General features: G+C 36.1%; 1 protein-coding gene across 2 annotated transcripts in view; it reads right to left on the minus strand.

The window, feature by feature from the left end:
* ITGB8 (integrin subunit beta 8) overlaps window positions 1–21,570 on the minus strand; it is an 82,499-nt gene that overhangs the window by 44,087 nt on the left and 16,842 nt on the right. The window contains exon 2 of one of the 2 annotated variants that reach the window (XM_010967184.3): window positions 5,244–5,329. The exons of the other annotated variant lie outside the window; for it this stretch is intronic. Coding sequence (XP_010965486.1) covers window positions 5,244–5,329 — 86 coding nt within the window. The remainder of the gene's footprint in view (window positions 1–5,243; window positions 5,330–21,570) is intronic. 2 annotated transcript variants of the gene reach the window in all.

Here is a 21,570-nt window from a genome sequence, read left to right on the forward strand (position 1 = left end):
AAAATTTAGCCAAAATAGACCATTCAGTGGTTCCAAATGTAAGCTTCAGTTCTCAAACAACCCCACTGGTATGTTTACTATATACTGTTATGTTTGGAATATGAGAGCAAGTTCTCAAAAGTCATATGCCTAATTAGGTAATGAAAGTTTAAAAAAGAATGAATTAAAAATCTGTTTTTCTTAGACTATAACATCTCCCAGCTTCTTATACACACAACAGCCTGTAAGTAATTCAGAAAACCAAGGAAGATACTCATAGAGAGACTGGAAGATATAAAATTGCAGCTCAAATTCTCCTGATTTCACAACTGAATATGAAACTTTCATTACCATTCAGCATTGGTTAGTTGATGGTTATCAGTAGTCATCCAATAAACTTAGAATCAATGGAGCAAGCTTAAAATTTAATTTATCCTGACTGAGAAAAATTTGATATTTTTATTTTTCATGTAAACATTCAAGTTTTTTTCCCCCTAAGAACAGGAAATACATTGAAAAGTATAGATATATAGTTTATTATCTGTAATGTTGGCCTGAATTGTTTGGGATATTTGCTTACACATTAGCCAGATATTTGCTCAGTGATCTTTCTGGCAGTGGCTATTTTGATCTGGCATTCAACCATTCCCCTTTTAGTTCAGCTGATTCAAAGAATTGCATTTCCAATCAATTAATCATTCAATCAAGGAATATTGATTGAATACTTACTCAGGGACAGCAGTTTGTTGGGTGCTGAGGAGGATACAGAATGGAATAAGACAGGGTCCCTATCATCAAAGGGTCAACAGACCATCAGTAAATTCAGTCATTAAATGAGTAAACTAATTATCATAGGTATTAAATTTAGGGAAAGCACAGAATGTCATAGGGTTATGGAGAAAGATTATCAAATTTAATATTAGTTGAATATGAGATCACTAATTAAGAACAGTGAGATCCCTGGCACTGGTGAGTAATTAGATGGGATGCTGGTAGGCAATGTAAAAACATTCATACAAGAATTCTAATTTAATTCTTCTCTCAATTTAGAACAAGGATTGGAAAACTGGGGACAGTGGAACAGATATGACCCATGACTTGTTTTTGTGTGGCTTGGGTGCTAAAAAATACTTCTTACATTTTTAAATGCTGTAAAACAAAAAGGAAAAGAAGAATGTACAACAGACAGTATGTGACACAAAAATTTTTACTATGTAACCCTCTACAGTACTAATCCTGAATTAGTGTGCTTCAAACTTGTAATATAAATATAATTAAAAGACAAAAGAGAGTATGTTCTTTTTAATCAAGCTCTCCAGATGTCATTTAGTGAATGACTTCATGGGAACAGAAAAATTTAGTTTGCTTTGTTGATGACCATACACCTAGATTTTAGCCTGATATTTAAAATGTTCCAAGCCTTAATTTCTTGTATCTGAATTCATGCTATCTATTGATTAAACTTAGAGGTGCTGAATGTGAGATTTAGGTTTTAAACAACTTGGAAGCCCTCAGAGAAAGGTGGCATACACTGCTATCACACATGTCATTCTTCTTCAGAAAGCTTCAGGCTAAATGAGGGGATCCCATCTGTCCCAGAACCTGGGGAATACTGAGGGCACATAAGGCTTAGTATATGTATGCTCATTCATGCCTCCCATGACAGGCCACAATCCAAGGACCACATGAGTTTTACAGTAGTAAAAACCCCAGGATTTCAAATCAGGAAATAAAATACAAATAATTCTGATTTTTCTTTTCAGGCAGGAATTTTGTGATTTGTATATACAGAATGGAAAAGAAGGGAGTGTGGTTAATTCACTGCAGCCATACATTCAGCTATGCCATTTGACCTTTAAATGTCAAATTGTTTTGCTGAAATAGGCAAGAAAATTCTCAATTGTTTTTGCAATGTCTGAATCAGCATGGCTGTTTTTATTCCACTGTAAAAACTAAGTTAGAAAAACACTTCCAACTTGATAATTAGGTTTAAAATGGGAAGAAAAGACTGTGGCATCAAAATAAAGAATGGAATGTTGCCCCTACCCACTGTGGCCTACTTCCCACTTTGTGTAAAAGAAAATAATTTGAAACCACACCCTTTTAATTTTGGTGTTTTGTGTAATTTTAATTTTTTTGAATTCTCATATTTTACTCTTTCTACAAGAAATACTCAAGCAAAGTCATACTCCAACTGTCTGCATCCAAAACCATTTTGAAAATAAAAAGCCCAGGTTGAAGTTACCCTGTTTGGCTTTTCATCAGTTGTTACTTTTATCCATTTCATGTAATAATCTGGATGTAATTAGGAAAAGGTTTTTCTCCTGTCTGAGTCTTTCTGACTTCGAAGCATGGCAATCTGCACAGAAATGAAAGAATTCTATCATCTTCCTTTTGACAATGTATGCCCTTCGTATTGTATTTTAGTTTAATTATGCTTCAAGGCTTCCCTCCAAACTTTTGCCTATGCAGTCACAACCTGTATCTGACATATCAGACAGGAGAGAATGAGAAGTCTTCAAAACATGTCAAGTCTTTCACATATATTAAAAGGAACATGAGGCATTAAACTAGGTAATATTGATACAATTCTGTCTATCCTAAATATTTTCCATTAAACTAGGTAATATTGATACAATTCTGTCTATCCTAAGTATTTTCCAGTTACTTTTATGTAGCTTGGAGAGAAAAGAGAATGGCAGATTAACATGATACACAAAAATGCAGACAAATTGATGATGCCTTGTGTAAATTTTCTAGTGATCTGTTACTTTTGACCAGCCTTGAAAATTATACAAACCAGGCTTAATTTGTTAATGTTTAGTCTTCTAATCATGAATAGAAAAAAACTGCAGCTTCCTTTCTTGTCACTTTGCCCTTGCTGGCTGAGAAATAAAACTATCATTTGTATATGTGCCTAAATGGTGAACAGTCTTTCAAAATTAACCATTGCATTCTTCCCTTGGATGATGTCAGGTCAGCATGTAGGGAGTGGACAGCTCCTTCTGTTAATGATATGGCCAGTGACTGAGTATCAACACTAGTTGTTTTTCCTGATGCTGTGTTCTTAACACAGGCAATTTTCTTCATTTCCTAAGCCTGAATGAATTGCTCCAGAGTCTCACTGAATTTCTTACAATAACTACTCCCATTTCTTAAGCAAATGCTTCCCACATACAGTTTTATTTAATTTTTACAGTAGTGTGTCATAGCTACAGTTACTATTTCCATTTTAGAGTTAGGGAAAAGTGAGGTTCAGTTTAACATTTCCAAGTTTATGTAGTTAGAAACCAATGGAACTGGAATTTGAATCCAAGATGCTTTCATTTCACAGCCTGCTTTTTCAACACACAAAGCAGACCACCCTGCACTACATAGAAAAATTTGGGGGGGACCTGAACAGCCAAATCATTTCTTGATGTTTTCTGAGATCCCCTTCTGAGGACTGGACCAATGGACACCTCTGGCAACCACTCCACCTTCCCTGTTGGCTTACATCCTTCTGTTTGACCACCCATTCTTCTGAATACTCAGAATCCCTCCTCTGTGGCAGGACTGACATTGCTACCCGCCATAACTGTGACTTCACACTTTTCATGCCAGCAGACTTGTAAGATAGAGATGGGTGCTCTCTGGAATCTGACGTTGTATATGGCTGGCATGTTACATTTAGCTGACAACCGGGTTTCTGAACTACCTTTTGAAAATTCTTCTGAACTATACTCACTAAACTACTCAGCAACTGAGATCAAGTCGGCACAAAATTTCACAACTCTAACAGTCTTCCTCAGTGATGTTAAAAATCTAAAATGGAGTACTGGGTGAGGGTCAGGAAATATCAAGCCATGAAACATTCCTGACAGAGGAAAAACCTGGATGTAAACTCAAAACTCAAGGTTAAATAGATGAAGAAAAGGAAGTTCAGAGAATAGAGTGAGTTCTGCCTGGTCATTTGGCCAAGAAGTGATGAAGAAGCGATGAAATTCATCCCAGAAACTCTGGAATTGTCCTCTCTATGACATTGCCTGGATCCATGGGTTTTTGTGAAGCCCTGCCTACCTCTGAGTGGCATCTGATTTTCTGACTGGTAAAGCCCAGAGTATATCCAGGAAGCCTTCAGGCTGTCAATAGGAGAGACACTAACTTTCAGATATGGCTACTCTCCCTGAACCTCTCCCCTGACTCTTTACTGACTTGCTGCATAGAAGAAAGTAATGTCCACCATCCTTTATTGTTTTTCAGATTTCTTTTTCCTCCTAGGGGAAGCCTAAGGGCAAGAAGTAACAGGAGAGGTTGGAAAGATGATGGTAGGTGCAGCTTTTCAGCTAAATCAGAAGATACAAAAGCTAAAGATTTCTTTCCATGTCAAGCAAAAGGCCATTAAACATCTATTTGTTCCAATTCCAAGGAACTACATAAATAATTGTAAAATTACTTAGGAAATCTCATGAAAGAAACCCCAAATTAGCAGATGGCTTCCTCATTGAAACTTATTATATAAGGTAGTTCTGGTTGAAGACTATGAACAAAAGAAAAAGCTCAAAACAACTTTAGAGCCAAAAAAGAAGGAATGTATTGTTTTACTAAAAAGTTTTGTTATTGAGATATGTTACTCTTATTAGAATATTAAAACACTAGTTTTGAAGAATAAACATTTTCTGAATTTTTCTCCATTCCAAAGAATTTAAATGTGCATCATATTGCAGGGTCACATGTCAGAAGAAAAGCCTCCCATTTTCCATAAGTAACCAGTGAATTGATGTACAGTGTTATGAAATGGAGTAAATCACTTATCTCCAAGTATTTCAAATAAAAACAAATGAAATGGACCAATAAATTAGCTTGCTTTTCTTTAATAAACAAGTACAAAATGATGATCCAACTTCGATATATAACTTAATGCCCCAAGCTGCAGCAAGAATTTCACACAAAGCCTACTGACCTATCAAAAATTACTATCCGTGTTTGCCAGTTCTCTCTATAGAACAGATGGAAAACATAAAATGGTTTGCACTTCATTTCAAAATTACCATAATTTTCCTAATAAAAAGGTTATACTTTATTTTATATTCAGCCAGATACTCTGCTTCCAAGCATAAAACCAAATAAAATTTTCCTGATGCTCAGCAGTATCTTTCTTTTTCCTGATGCATCTTCAAGGCACAGAATATTAGGGTAGTGAAATCATGCTAGAAAGAATTCTGGTCAACTGTGAGGGGAAAAGAAAAGAACAAGAAAGGAAAGAGAGAAAGAAAAAGGCACACCTCTTGAGCACACCATCCACATTCCGGACCCAGCGCAAGGCACTTGGTGCAGGACACTGCATTCGAAGATGCACATCTATTGTCTTCTGTAATGGAGGATAAAATGAGGCATTACGGTATACTCTCATATTGGGATGTATGTACAATTCTAGACCAAAATGTATTTTGAAAACTAAAATAAGCTGCCCAGTAGTTTCAAGTACATGATATCAAAAATATATAATTTCTTTGAGAAGAATTAACCTGATCACTGCAATTAATAGATACCATATCTCCTGGGTAGTTACTATTTGATGTTACAAGATTAGGGAAAAGGAGGGTGATAAAAATGTGATGTTAGTTAGGTTTGGGTGTTTGGTTTGAATTTTCCTAAAATGGTAGAGGACCCTCCAAATTTTCTAGTGTGCTGAAGTTTCACTGTATTTCATATTATCTGAACCAATGAGGTGTTTTTAGATCTAGAGTTTTTCCTGTAAAAATAATCATACAGAGATGTCAACTCCAACATGTGGCATCAGTGAATGCACTTTCTGAGAAACAATCTTGATGGACATATGGAATAATTAATTAATACAGAGTAATTAACCTTGTAATTCTGACTGCATTATATTGATTATTTTGGTCTGAAGCATATCAGAAACAAATAAAATGACGTGATTTGGTATTTTAGAAGTAAAGTGGTTAAAATGAATGAGTTGTTTTAGTTAATTTGATTTCTCTGAGTGGATCACTTTAAGGTCATGACCAATTCACTTTTCCAAAGATACCCCTACTTGGCTTGACATTTCAATAACGTAGTTGTACCTCAAAACTATTTACCTTTATCCTTCTAGCCACCGACTACTTACATCATGAAAAAGAGGCTTATCATTATAGATTTAAACACATAAAATAAATAAAGAGACATAAATTATTTTATTATGAGGTTTTAGTGAAACAATTACATGTTTCCCATATTCCATACTTTCCTATGAAATGTCCCAAGGACACTGGAAAACACAGCATTCTATCCAGCTCATTCACAGGCATGCAGCAAATAATGTAGACATCCTGGCTGTAAGTAGTTCACAGTCCAGGTGAGGTGAAAACTATATAAACAGACAATAAAATACAGTGTGATAAGCACAACAAGAGAGATACCACCAGTGCACTATGGGAAGAGCTTTTCACTCTGTTTAGAGGGAAGGGCAGAGGTCGTTTGGGGAAGAGGGCATGCTTAAGAGTGGCTTCCAGGAGGCAGTGATATCTAGTGTGTCTCTTTGCCATCTCATTTTGTTTCTTCCTATTTGTCTTTATCTCTTAAAAAATGTAATAGTCCTGAAAGAATACTGTGTATGTGCCCAGTCACACATGGACATGGTAGTCTGAAAGGAGATAAAGCCCACAAAATCTCTCACTGTCTCTATCTAATTGGTTTCTCTTTTTCTTCTCTTTCAGTTTGCCTCAATATTCTAGAAGACAGGGTTAAAACAGTTCTGACCTGGAAGTGACATGGGATAGGTGCTGGCAGTGAAGACAGAGAGGAACTATCGGGGAGTGGACATAGCAGAGAGATGCTAACCCTGGGTAGTAGTGAGCACTCTTCCTTGTATTTCCCCAGACACCAAAGAGTTAAGCTAAAAGCATTCTTCCCTAATACCTTGTTGTTTTATTATCTCCTCTCTGTATCCCCTTGTGCCTTTTGTCCTTGGCTTTATATCAACTTTTAAAATACATTATCCAGAACTTCTCCCCTGATCTAGATATACTGGCCTAGAATTTTCTTTACTGGCCTAGAATTCTAAGGACTAAAAATAACTAATGTTTGGGCTCCCTTTACTATTAGTGTGGTCACCAACTATGAAGATTCTGTAACCTAAAAACCTTCCATCTGGTTTAGCCTGCAAAACTGTAAAAACCTACTTATTCCTAAAGTATTCAGAAGAGGGAGTGACCTTTTTAGTTTTATTCCCATAAAGAAAACCAATTTAGGTCTAGAAATCAAGCACATTTGCAGACATAACTTGACCTTTATCAACTCTTAAGCTAGATCCAACTGGAACATGGAATTAAGTTTATTTCAGATCAGACTTGACCAAGCCTTTCATTGAATGGGTAGGACTTTTGCTTTGGCAGTTTATGATTGCAGTCTCCTGGAAGAAAAGCTGCAGATTCTATGACTCTGGTCTTTATTTTTAATGAGTCTGACTGTGTCTTAAGTTAACCCAGATTCAAGTTCAAATCAGGCTCTGACTTCTATCATGTAGTGAATAATGAATTTACAAGCAAAATACTGTTTTCTTTGAATTTTCTTTCCGATTGTTTTCTTTAGAAACTTCTAGTGCCAACCTCTGTTCTCAAACTTGAGACACAGAAGGATGATGACCAAGAGAGATAGAGACTTTGGTTCTATCAATATTTCCCAGGTTCCAAGGCTGACATTTCTGAGTCTACTTAACTACAGGAAAAATGATCCCGTAAATGGATATAGAGGAGGTGGGCTTTATGGTTCTGCAGAACTGGAGGAAGGCTATAAACTGAACTCTGTGGGAATAGGGTCAAATGTTACTGCTGGAGAGTGTCATGGTTAGATCTTACAGAAGACAAGCTAGATACACTTTGGTTAGCAGAATTTTGAGGATTTTCTTTTCAATTTATAAATATGCAAGTAAGTAAATACCCAACATGAAAATATCATACCATTTATAGGAATTCTTTATACTGAATGGTTGTTACTATGTGGCTTATTAGATTCTAAGGGTTAGGAATCTGTGTGTGTGCATATGTATCTCACTGGCCTCCAGGTCTACTCAGTCCATACCCATCCCTAATGCAGCAGCACAGGAAGGTGGTTTCCTCGTAGCCTTGAGTACTGACACCCCATTAGAGAGTATGTCTGAGTGGTTCTTCTTCCCTCTCTGTGTTAGCAGTAGCTAATTGTCCAGCTATTTGTCTAGTAATGTGGCATTAACTACCTTGTTCTTTATGTTCTAGCACTGTTTTTATTATGGATAGTTTTTTATGGATCCTAATTAAATTCTTAAACCAATGGAAGCAGAATGATAATATTTTAAACCACATATCCTCAGAACTCTCTTTTGTGCCCATTTGTTTTAGTCCTAAGTACATCACAAACCCCATGTCATTAAAAAGTGTGCCGCCATGACAGAAATCAGTAAATGATTTAATATCCTATTCTTAGTAAGTGTGTACATGCTGAATAATTCTATTCCTTGATCTGTGAGCATGAGTTTAAAAGTATTAACTTTTTCTCACTATGTTACACCTGGAGGTTACAGACATGATGAGGTAGCAAGTAGTTACTGGGAACAAAATTCCAAATTTCCACAGCACTGCTACTTAGCAGCTATGTGCCCTTAGGCTAGTTACCTAAATTCCCTGAGGCTCCGTTTCTTCGACTGTAACACAGGACTAACTATACCTATATCAAAATACTGATGTGAGATAAAATGAGCAAGTATTAGCATGCTAAAAATAGTGCTTAAGGGAATATTTGGCACTCAGTAATGGGACTATTGTAATGTTATTATAATTAATATTATAATAAGTTACATGTCTGTATATACAAAGATGTATATATGTATACATACATATGTGTATATATTTAGTTCCACCTTAAAAAAAGGAAGGCATTAGATGTAAATGTAATTGATTGTCTTTAAAACATTAAAGTCCCTTGTTTCATAAAGTTTTAAAAATATAGCTAATGCATGAAAATAACCATTAAGTTAAAAGATACTGCATTTATTTTATTTAATTAAAAATGATTCTCAAAGCCAAATTAGTCAAATATACACACATCAGTCCAATCTATTACAAATACAATTTGGCATCGCTACAATTGAATTTATGAAAATCTCTTAGAACACCTTCATTTTGTTCACATTTTACAAAGTAAACATTGACTTAATCTGAATAATTTTTGAATTATTTTCCAGAATTAAATGTTTATGATACATGTGAAATGACCTCTACAGCTGTCTGTTATGAAGTATATCAACCATCAACAGGAGAGAGCACACAAAAGTCAGAAAACTACATACTCATGATACATATTCTTTGTTTTAAGTGATGTGTTTATTAATATCATTTTTAGAATGTTTAATCTATAGAAGTGAAAGGAGGGAAAAAATGAACCAAAAAACCCCTAAAGAAGACAGTAGAAGTTTCAATGTTTAGATTGGGATCTTTAAGTCGAGTGATCAGATCAAGTGAAAGTTTTAGGAAACATTTCTAGTGTTTTTCTGATCTAAAGTCTGCACCACAAAATTTCAACAAAATTTAAAGGCTGTCTATAGTTATCTGGAAGAATGAACAATGAGAACTGCTAAAGATTATAGCCTTTGGTATTTGGAATCAATCATTTTAGATTCTCCTGTTACTCCTAGACAGAATGATTTGTGAAAAATGCAGAAATGCATTTTTTCCCAGACAGTATCCTCTTCCTAATTGCATTTACTATACAAATTAAATCAAACTTATATAATTATATAAAACTGCTTCCTTTTAAAAAAGCAACAAAGTAAACACTTTTATAATGGGTACATATTCTACTTTGATAACAGTCAAAACCAGGCAAGTTGAGCTAAGTTTGGAGTATAACCTCAGGATTTTCTTATTCTAGATGTATATCATAGTCATATAAATGTTACAGATATCTTCAAAATACATTACTTGATTATTGAAAGCTCTCTTGTACACAGAAATGTATGCTATCATTTGATATAAAAATTAAAACAAAGAAATAGATTAGTGCTCTAATCACTGGCAGTTATCTAGTTATTCCAAATTTTGATTGAGAAACTTTTTCCTAAAGGCCCCTAAAAATATAGGGAAGGAGGAGGAGGTGTTTTAGGGCTACTTCTTTGAAAATCAGGCACAGGAAACAGAACCAAAGTTACAGTTAAATTTTATTAAGGATTAAGTAAAGGAGCAAGGGAGAAAGGGTGAAAGCTCTTTACAAAAGATGGATTTGAGCTGGAAAGAGCTTAGAAATGTATTCCAAGGAAGTTAGTGTTTGAGGCAGTATCTCAAAATAGGGAGAGCAAGGAAATAACACAACTGTTGGTATTCTTCTTTTTCACCTAGTTTTTTCCTTGGAGTTCATATGTATAATACAAAACTGAATTCTTCATTTATTAGTGTTTTTCATTTGCTCTTTTAATTAGTATGCAGAATACATGAAACATAATTTTACTTTTGAAATAGAAAAAGAAGCAAACATAAAGTAATTATAATAACACATCTGTGGCAAAACTTCATCTAATAAAATAATTTTTATGCAACAAATACATATTTCAACTGTGCTTACCTAGAATTAGTTGAAAAATTCACTTTAATGTTTGTAGTTTGTTACTAAACTATAATTCAGAAAATACTACTCTCCAGCAGCAACACTCAGCCTAGGCTGGCAAATTTCTCTGCTCTACCTCTAACATACTGCTTAATTTCTTTCAGACTTGTGGCAAATAAGCATTCAGCCCATGTAAATGAAAATAAGTATCTTTATGGAGAAAACCATTTTGTCTAAATAATTTTGCCTCTACTTACACCTGAAGAAACATATACCTGTATTTATGTTTAGTGAAAAACAGCTTGGCTTCCTTTCTTTCTTGTCTCCCCTGTTAGCGGTTCCAGTGATTAGATCTGATAGTCTAAAGGTGTATTTGGAGGAAAGAGTGACAGTATAATAATGTTCAATTCTTAAATAGTTGGTCAGGAAAAAGAGTGGGGGAATTCTAAGAAAAAATAATTGTCTTAGGCCTCCAGAGGAAGAACCAGACATATAAATTCTTGACAAATTATTTATGAGAAGGGAAGTAAGGTAAGAAAGTCAGGACAGGGCAAGGCACTAAGCAAAAATGTTGGTGCAGTCCAAGTCAGGTCTCAGCCTGATCCCACCTAGAAATCAGAGCAAATTGACACCACAAAGTTATCCCACCTTGAGGCCAGGGTGTTCTGGCTTTTATACCCTTATAGCTGTCAGTCATCTGCAGCCTGGAGCGGGTAGGGTAGGGGCAGGATGGGTTAAAGTCCTAGGTATCTCTGAGCCATATGGCTCACTTTGGTGAAAGTCAGTTCTTCTGAGAAGGTGGCTGCTTCAGCCATTAACATGAGCCATTAACAGCCAGAATTCAGAGCATCTGGGGATGGTGTGCCAGCCCATAAAAGGATTCTGGGTGTGGCACCAGCAATATCTACTACATGATGTACCCCAGAGAGTGATAAATAATTAGAGTAGCAGGCAGAGATTACTATTTGCCTGCCTTTACTTTACTAACAGTATCCTAGGTTTGCTAAAGATAGCATTGAGAAGGACTGGAACACCACATAGTCCAGCTTCTCTTGTGTGGTCATATGACTAGTTCTGATGACTAGGCTGGGGAGGCAGAAGTTGATAAACATGGCTGCTGTCAGAGTTTCTGAAAAAGAGGGCTGATTCAGCTGCTAGGCCCCTTTTTGCCTTATGCTTGTCCTGCTTCTTTCTGCCTGGAAGATGAACATAATTTCTTGAATAGCAGCAATGATCTTCAGACTTGAGGTAACCTTTATCACGGAAACCTATAGTAAGGATGGCAAAAGTGAAGAGGCCTAGGCCGCTCTTTACTGTGGAGTTGCTGCCCTCTTTCTGGGTTGTTTTTCTGAACTGTTTCTGACTTAAGAGGAAAATTCAACCCAATCTTACTTACGCCACTGTTAAGGGCCTTCTTACTAGCAGATGAACACAATGCCTCAGATCATTTTTCACCTGAGTTTTGAAAGATAAATTAATAAGAGATGTTCATTGCAGCATTATTTACAATTGCCAAGATATGGAAGCAACCGGAGTGCCCATCAACAGATGAATGGATAAAGACATGGTGTTGTGGGGGTGGGGTGGGAGGGGTGTATGGAATTGGACTGTTACTCAGCCATAAAAAAGGATGAAATTTTGCCATTTGCAACAACGTGGATGGATTTGGGGGGTATTATGCTAAGTAAAATAAGTCAGATAGAGAAAGACATATACTGTATGATGTAACTTATATGTAGAATCTAAAAAATAAAACAAACTAGTGAATATAATAAGGAAACAGACTCACAGATATAAAGAAAAAACTAGTGGTTACCAGTAGGGAGAGGGAAGTAGGGGAAGGTTACGGGTAGGGGATTAAGAGGTACAAACTATTATGTATAAAATCAATGAGCTATGAAGACATATTGTACAACACAGGGAAAATAGCCAATATTTTACAATAACTATAAATAGAGTATAACCTTTAAAACTTGTGAATCACTATGTTGTACACCTGCAACTTATAATATTGTATATTAACTATATATATGAAAAAATTAAAAAAATCAATGAGTAAAACTTGAGCATGATTAATTTAAATGCTTTTTTATAAATGATAAGCATAACATTTCCTTATATGAAACAGACCATCCACCCTAAAGAGACTGTTTTTTTCATGTTTTGCTTTTCCTTGGAAAAATAAGACTACTAGACTATTAGTTCCTAGAAAACAGGTGCTTACACATACTGTCTTTCTGTCTTCAGTATCTGAGCCTAGCACCTGGTACACACTCAGTAACTGTGTGATGAATAATTGATATTCTAAGTTGAGTTTGATTTGTCAGTTTAATTTCTGAGGTCTTTATAGCTCCTGATTATTTGTATGTTTAAATAACCTTCATTTTCAAAACCTATTTATTTCAAAAGACAATATAATATGTTTACTTAATTATTCGTATCTAGATAAATTCATCTTGATATTTCCAAATGAAAAAACCAAACCTACTTATATTGACGGATTTCTTTTCCTTACATTTGGTCTTCTGATATTGTACAATTCTGCTGATTTATTTTAAAGGAAGGTTAATTCTTTCTAAAGAGCTCTGAATATATTATGGAATGTTACTGAATTGAAATAGCGCTTTTGAATGCTACTGTTAGCAGATGCAAAAACACCAAATTCACTTTTTTTTTTATTGCTCAGATCTAAATTAAATTCCAATTCAACAAACAGATTCTTTTCCTTGTTTAGGCTGAATAACTTCTTACTGAGCGGAACTTTCTTATAATGCGAGTATTATGAAATAGCACTAATATATTTTCTTCTCATTAACCAGGTTTATTAGGCTTTTATTATATATAATCCTTGTTTCAAGGACAAGTTTCAACCTCCCTTGTTACATAGCAAACAATTCATGTGAGTACTACAGGGTTTTATGCTAGCATAAAGATTTCTGGAGCACAAAAGGGGAAAATAAAATCACTTTCCATGCTGGGCAGGTTACGAAATGTTAGGGCAATGCTGCACATTCCATTAGTCTGCCCTGCCCTGTTTTGGGCAATCCCAACATGAGTCAGTATTGAAAGTGGGCTGTGATGGCATAAATCAAAACTCTAGTACATGGTGGAATTTATAAGAAGAACCGTTGAAAAGCCACTGATAATACCCATTTGTGTTGAAATGGGTCACCTCAAGAAGGCTGGTCTGAAGGGGTCATATCAGAAATGTTTGTTGTGACTCATTTATATACATTTTAATCAACTTTGCTTTGAAAGAGTTCTGATTGCAGGCTACTTTGGGTGGTTGTAAAATTTATGCTCTATACCAGACCACTTTTTAACTTGAAAGGGGGCACTATTAATTATACTGGTGAAACAGGTATAAACTGGATAAATCCTGAGGCCTAAATGCACAGTAGCTTGGTATGTAGAACACAAAATAAAACAAAACAATAAAAGGCAATCCATGCTGAGGTAACAGGAAATGTGAAAGGAGAAATAAAATGCCATGAGTTATTATTGATGAAGGAATTTCTTCACATTAAGGAAGACCTGTAGGTAAAATGCAGAAATCTGGTTGAAACTTGATTGTTTTTAAATTATATCTTCTTTGAAATGGGAAGGGGATGAGAGTATAATGATTATTTGTCATTTGCATTTAAAAATAACTTTGTAGTTCATATTATTTCCTAAACAGTGAAGTTGCTTTTGGTGGGCCAAGCAGGCTATTCAACATAAAACAAGAAAAATTCCTGATGAGGCTCAAATTCAGTTTTGCATTTGCTCCTTTACCTGAGCATATCAGTTTGTCTCTGACATTCAGTCACCTGGTGGGAATTTGTGACAATGTGTGGGAAACTTAGAAAGAAAGGTGAGTGGCAAACAAACAGCATCTCTTAGTATATAGCCTTCCTACTTCAGACTTGGAACTTGAAAAAGGATCAAAATCTCAAGATTCGGGGAGGGCTCCAGAGGCCCCTCTGAGGCAAATTCTGGTTAAAGCTGCATTTGTCTAACTTGGAAAAGCAATATTAGTCATGTGCTTTCTGTCTTGTTTTAACTGGAACTTTTCCATACATTCCAACTGTCCTGTTTATGAGGCACACTCCCTTTTTATAAAAGCCAAAATATTCACCGGTTTCCCCCTGTTACTCTAAATAATATTTTTAATCTAACACACTAGAGTTCCAGGGGCTCTTCCTATTTTCCTCTCCAACTCTTGGCAGGTATGGCTTTCCTTTCTTCCACCTAAAAAAAAAATCACAGTGCTATTCATGTCAAAACCTCAAATGCCATAGATAAGAAGGTAAAAAAATGCCCCAGGATAGTAGGAATACATTTTTTTTTCATTTTATCTTTTAAAACTGAAGTCACGTTGCAGGTGTGCTCTTGATTAGAGCAGCAAAGAAACACCCTATATTGTAAAGAATTTTATTCTAAGTAAGAAAATAAAACTCAAAGTGAATTTTAGTTCATTCAGTATTTGGTTTTCCTGTAATTACATTTCAAAGACCACTTATAGCTGACTCTGCCACTTCAAAATTTATATATACAATACGATAAAATTAGGGAAAAAATCAAATATTTATCAAGTGATTTTTCTGTTTTGGACACTGTACCAAGCACTGTGCATGTGTTATCTCACTGAAACTTTGTGAAAGTCCTGTGAGGAAAGCACTACTATGCCCATTTTAAAGATGAGGAACCAACTAAAACTTAGGCAAAGTTTCATCTCAAAGTCACGTAAGCTAGTAAGTACGGAGACCAAGTCTGAAACCAGTTCTAAGCTTTTTTTTTTTTTTTACAGAGCCTTTTCTCTTAAACATTGTCCTTTATGGAATAGAGAATAACATAAGGATAGTTATTCCAAAGTATGGTTTAAAACCTTTGCTAATTAATACTATTATTAGTTCTTAAGTGATGACTCAATAATAATTTCCATGAAGCTGAAAATAATTCTTTCATATTAGTAGTATGCCATTACTTTTCCTATCATCAGTCCCACCCCAGAGATGATCAGGATGCTAGATTCTCCCCAATAGGATTATTTTCTATCCTCAGTGCCAAAGACTTTCCTAAGGACTTCAGTGCCCTTTGCAAACTTCATTTATTTCTATATATAAGGAAGATTTTAATTTTAACACCAAAGCTCCAGGCTGAATGTCTTACCAAATGTCTGAATCAGATTAGTTGGCATTTTTTCATCATGGGGGAGAGCTTCTCCTTTTACAACTGTGTTTTCCCAACCTCTTGCCAAGGGACAGTTCTGGGCTGTATGCTAATTAGGCAAGAGCACTTGAAATGGTGTTTGCAGTTGTAGTTTCCATTTGTGAATTTCCAGTTCTACCCTGGAAGCCAAAACTGGAACAGGGTAGCAGGCAACTTGTTCTTCTCCTAACTGCCTATTCTCTGACCTTGGCTTCATAATTTAACTTTGCTGAGGTTTTGCCTTCTTGCTGATGAGGTAGGGAAAATGCCTCTCTCTGTGTGCTGTATTTTATCCACTGAGCTATAAAAACACTTTAAAAAGTAGAGCATGATTTAAAATGACATGATTGGTAGGGAACTTTTGCTTTATAGCATGTATGATTCTGTCAGTTTATTGGGACATTCTAGATACAGTTTAAAATGTGAAAGATATATTTTAAAAGATCATCCAAAACCCTGTATGTTAGATATATCAGTTACCCATCACTTGCCTGTAATGCAGAATTATGCATTGTTTATGTTTTAACATTATTTTATGTTTTAACAAGCAAACTTTTGCTGGGATGGAAGTGTTTATATGTTGTCTGTAGTGTTAATATCACAGGTCTATACATTTGTCAAAAATCCATCAATTGATACTTTAAATGATGTAAATTTTTAACAGTAAGGTCAATTTATTGATATAAATTTTATCAATAAAGTTTATTTCAAATTAGCATTGTAAATTAACTTAGATGCTGAGTATTATTTGTTAGATAAAGGACAGTCAGAGCATAGTGGAGAAATACAGTCCTTTCTTGAGAGCATATACAAAAACATTAAATTGCTTCATGTGTTTTTTAAAAAGTATACCAGTGGCACATTATATAAATCTTTTGACTTACAGATCAATTTGTGGTCAACTGAAGTCATTTATCCCTATACTATATTTACCTGGTTTATATAACTTCTATTCAGATCAAGGGGTAAGATATTTTAACACCCCTTCAAATGGATTCAGCTGTGGGAAGCTAAATTTTTTTTCTAATTCAAATATTATTTTTTATATTCTGCTTGGAAGTTTTTGCAAGACTTCAGCAGCATGAAAAATTGAAAGGAGTAGGTAATAATACCAAATGTAAGATTAAGTATCTTAGTAATTAGTACTATTATTAGCACTAATACTGATATAGTTCGAAGTACACTTTAATAATATCCCATTCTCCATAGTAAGATCTCTTCTATCTTCAAGCCAAAGATGATTCTAAATACTTCAACGTCTCTTACAAAGCTCATTTTACTTTTGGGCTCAGACAAAGGAATAGAGTGAGCCCCTTCATACCAGAACTAAGTCAGGCTTTCTCAGACCTATTCTCTTCCTTCCATAGAATCAAGAGCATGCCCCAGAACCTGCACCTTCCCCTTGCCACGCACAGCCTTGTCACCACTAGCTACCTTGAGTTCACAAAGACCTCACTTACCCCTGTTTACATCAGTACCTTCAAGTAGTCTTAAAACTCTCAAGTGCTCTTCATTTTCTCTAAGGATTCTAAACTCTGTACCTTGATGGCTTCATGAACTAACATGACTTTGTCTCACCTGCTTGCACATGACCACAGATTAGTACCTGCAGTTCCAAACTCTCACCCAAATTTCTGTCTTGAATTTTCAACAATCTTCTGGACATCCCACATAGATTCCTACTGGAACTTCAAAAGCTGCAAATATCAAATAAAAATCATCTTCCCATCAACCAGGTGCTCTTCCTGACTTGGCTGACCTATTTCTGTTAATTACATTATTTTCCTAGTTATTCTGCTTCAAATCTTTGTGGTCAACCTTGTCTCCTCCCTCTACCATCATCTCAACAATCTGTGAGTGACCAGGACTTTCTGCTTTTACCTCAGGATCTTTAGCATTCATTTCTCCCTTAGTGGATTTCACCCTAGTTTAGACCCTCATTATTTATCATTTGCTTTATTGTAACAACTTTTTCACAGTCTTTTTCTTTGGGCATCTCCCACTGAAATTCATTGTACATTTGTTCCTCAGTACTGTAGAGGATTGGTACCAGGACCCCCACATACCAAAATCCAAGGATGCTCAAGTCCCTTATATAAAATGGCACAGTATTTCCATATGGCCTACACCCATCCTCCCACATACTTTAAATCATCTGTAAATTACTTATGACACTTAATACAATGTTAAGGCCATGCAAATATTTGTAAATACAATGGAAATATTATGGAAATGATTGCCAGTGTGTGGCAAATAAAAGTTTTGTTTTTGGAGCTTAATGGAATTATTTTCCCCAAATATTTTCAGTGTGCGGTTGGTTGAATCCAGGGATGTGAAACCCCTGGTTACTGAGGGTTGACTGTATATATTATTGCCTACTGTATTAAACAGTCAAATAAAAAGCCCTCGATGATTTCCCACCACCTGGATAGTAAAGTTCAAACAAACCCACCTTTATCTAGCTCACTCTCTCACTTTTCCCCTAATATCCTATGTCATGGTCAATATGTATGCCTCCTCTCTCTGCCTGCAGCATCATCCTGGGCATTGCCCTATTTCAGTCCTTCCAGTCCTTCAGCATGCAGTTTTGACACATCTCACTTTCACATCTCTGCCATCAGTTCTTTCCTGCTCTTTTCAGGTGTAGCTGATCTCTCTTCAAATTCTTATAGAATTTGCATTGCTATCCTTACATTCTGCATTGAATTATTGTTATTTGTATGTATGCTATTTAGTTATTTGTGTTTTATTTGTTTATTTAGTTAGTTGTACATTATGCAACAGTGTGTATAATTTACATATTACACATATGTAAATATATTTAGCAAGAAACAAATTCCTCCAGGGAGGAGATGATGTTAGGTAGTTTAGAAAATCTTTACTAAACTCTTTTACTTCCAAAGCACTGTTGGTTTGTACCACCTTCAGGTATAATCTTCAGGTAATGTGTTTCTCAAGATAGTCAGCTACATCTGGGGTCAAGGGTACCCCAAGGCATCCCAAAAAAGTGCATCTTCTACTTGGAAGGAGATTGAATAGAGTGAGCCCCTTCACACCAGAACTAAGTCAGGCTTTCTCAGACCTTTTTCTCTTCCTTCCATAGAATCAAGAGCATGCCCCAGAAGCTGCACCTTTCCCTTTCCACTCACAGCCTCGTCACCACTAGCTACCTTGAGTTCACAAAGACTAACCTGACTTATCCCTGTTTACATCAGTACCTTCAAGTAGTCTTAAAACTCTCAAGTGCCCTTCATTTTCTCTAAGGATTCTAATTCCTATCAGGTTCTACACAGTTTATCTTGTATACCATCTGCACTCTTTTATAACTCCAGAAACCCCCTTTTTGTGCTCTCCAAAATTCATAGTCCATTTTTAGAAGAATTCCCTGTATATCAGTTTCTCCTATTTCTTCTTGCCCTTACAAAACCTTGATCTGCCCTTGAGGATGCAGCTTCCCTTGCTGACCTCACAAGTAATGGCTGTGTCTCCCATAACCCTCATGACACTGGACCTGGAGGCAGATAGCTGCCCTCCTTAGTTCTCATTGCCATTTCCAGGGCATTCTCCCTTTCTCATCCCTAACCTCTCCCAGCTTTGAAACTCTTAAGTTAGGTTATATCATTCAGAACCCTGAATTACTACAGGCATTTACTGACCCCATGGTGATGCCTTCTCATTTCTAGACAGTTTTGACTCATTCCTTCTTATCATGTCTCCAACACTACTCCTATTTCAATACTTGGCAATTTCAGTATGTATGCAGAATATCTTTGCAAAACCTAGATGTCCCACTTCCTTGTTTTCTTCTCCAGTTATTTGTCCTCCATTCTGATTTAGCTACTTTCCATGGTCACAGCTTTAGACCTTGTAATTACTAGTAACTGCAACCCCTCTACAATCCCAATATTTCCCATATCACCCTTTCTGACCACCACCTACTGTCTTTCAGTCTCACTCACTCCTTCTAGGATCCAGACACCAGCAATCTGCCACCTTCAGTCCTTTCCTCTATTTCACATCTCTTATATCCCTTAATATTCTTCCTTTCTTCGATCCCCTCCTCCAATTATCCACAAGGCTAACTTTCCCACTGCCTTCAAGACTTTGCTCAAACATCACTTTTCTTAATGAGGTTTAGCCTATCTAATCCATTTAAAATGGCAACTCCCACCCACCCCCCTAATCTGCTCTACTATATTTCATAGCACTTATCACTTTCTAACATACTATATAGTTACTTATAACCATGCTTACTATTTATTTTGTTTCCTTTTCTCCCAAAATATAAGACTTATGAGGATAAGGATTTTTGTCCTTTTGTTTCCTAATGTTTTTTACACACCTCCAACTATGCTTTCCACACAGTCATTGTTGAAAAAACATCTAAGTGATAGCACTTATTGGATCTCAGTTTAAATTATAGAGTATATTAAATTATAATGTATGTTTAAGTGTCTATTCCTTTAAAATGATACATAATTGAGGCAGATGCTATCTTGTTCATATTTCCCTCCAGGTTTAGGGACCTGACCAATTTCTAATGGGAGGAGGCAGACCATAGACAAAATAAATAGAATGTCTGGCATGCTAGAAAGTGCTGTATGTCTAGCACTTTCTGTAGAGAAAAATAAACTCAGATGGGAGTAAGGAGTGTTAGAGGGGAAGGTGTGAGCACTGCTTATGCCCCAGCTAGACGTATACTCCTTTCAGGTTCAATCTCTACACTTCAGCTAAAGACCCCCAAGCTGCCTTTTTAAATATAAAATCAAGTATGATTATTTTTGAATGGTAAATAGGAGCTGCTTCCTCGCCATGACTGAGGCTCTTGAGTGCCTCTCTACCGTGTCAGACTCATTTTGTAGATCTACTTAGTGTGCAGAGATAGGTCAGTTTATGTACCCCTTCTGGCCTGGAAGGCTCTGCTGTATTCCCAGGTAAATGACAACCAGACTCCAAACTCTGTTCCACAATTTCTGCGCCCTCACATACATGTGTAATTGTAGTCATTGATTCCTGACCTCCTCAACAACCCTAAACACCCGGATTTCCACCACACTTCACCTTTGCACACCAACAGTTGAGAAAGGGGATGAATGAAAGGCCTTTCCCCAAGTATGGCATGGGTATACAAGTTATTGGTAATGTCCTCTCAGATTCTAGAATTTCCTGTCAGTCTCCCAGTTTCATGTGGTATCTACTGTGATCTTTTAGATGGGGAGGGGGTCACTATATATCTGGGTAACATCCAACAGCTTGCCTTGTATAACCAACTAATTTGGACTATCCTAGGCCACTTATCATACACTGTCCTCAAGGCCTTAGAAAGGTGAGTTTGTGCTATTAAGGGTAAAGTTCTTGGGAACTCACATCCTCTATCCTCGTAGGAAATTCATAGATAGTAGTCCCCTGTGCTGGAGAGATGGGCTTCCAAAGTTTAGGAAATTTTATGTTTCATGAGATTGTCTGGGTGTTTTAGTTCCCTGCTTGTCAATAAGTGCCCCCTAGCAAATGTCCTAAGGTGGATTAACCAGTTAGTAGGTCCTTTGCCATTATGGTAGCTCCACAGAACTCCAGGGCCAATTCTGGAGTACTCTGGCACTTGAATTCTTTAACATAGAGCCAGGAGCATCTACAGCATGACTTCATTGTATTGTGCTTTGCTTTACTGCACTTTGTAGATACTGTGTTTTTTATAAACAGAAGGTTTGTGATAACCCTGCTTTAAGCAAGTCTACTGGTGCCATTTTTCCATCAGCATTTGCTCCACTTCATATCTCTGTGCAACATTTTGGTAATTCTCACAATATTTCACACTTTTTAATTATTATTATATTTGTTATGGTG

This window comes from Camelus bactrianus, chromosome 7 (genome assembly GCF_048773025.1).
Source record: "Camelus bactrianus isolate YW-2024 breed Bactrian camel chromosome 7, ASM4877302v1, whole genome shotgun sequence".
Lineage (NCBI taxonomy): Eukaryota > Metazoa > Chordata > Mammalia > Artiodactyla > Camelidae > Camelus > Camelus bactrianus.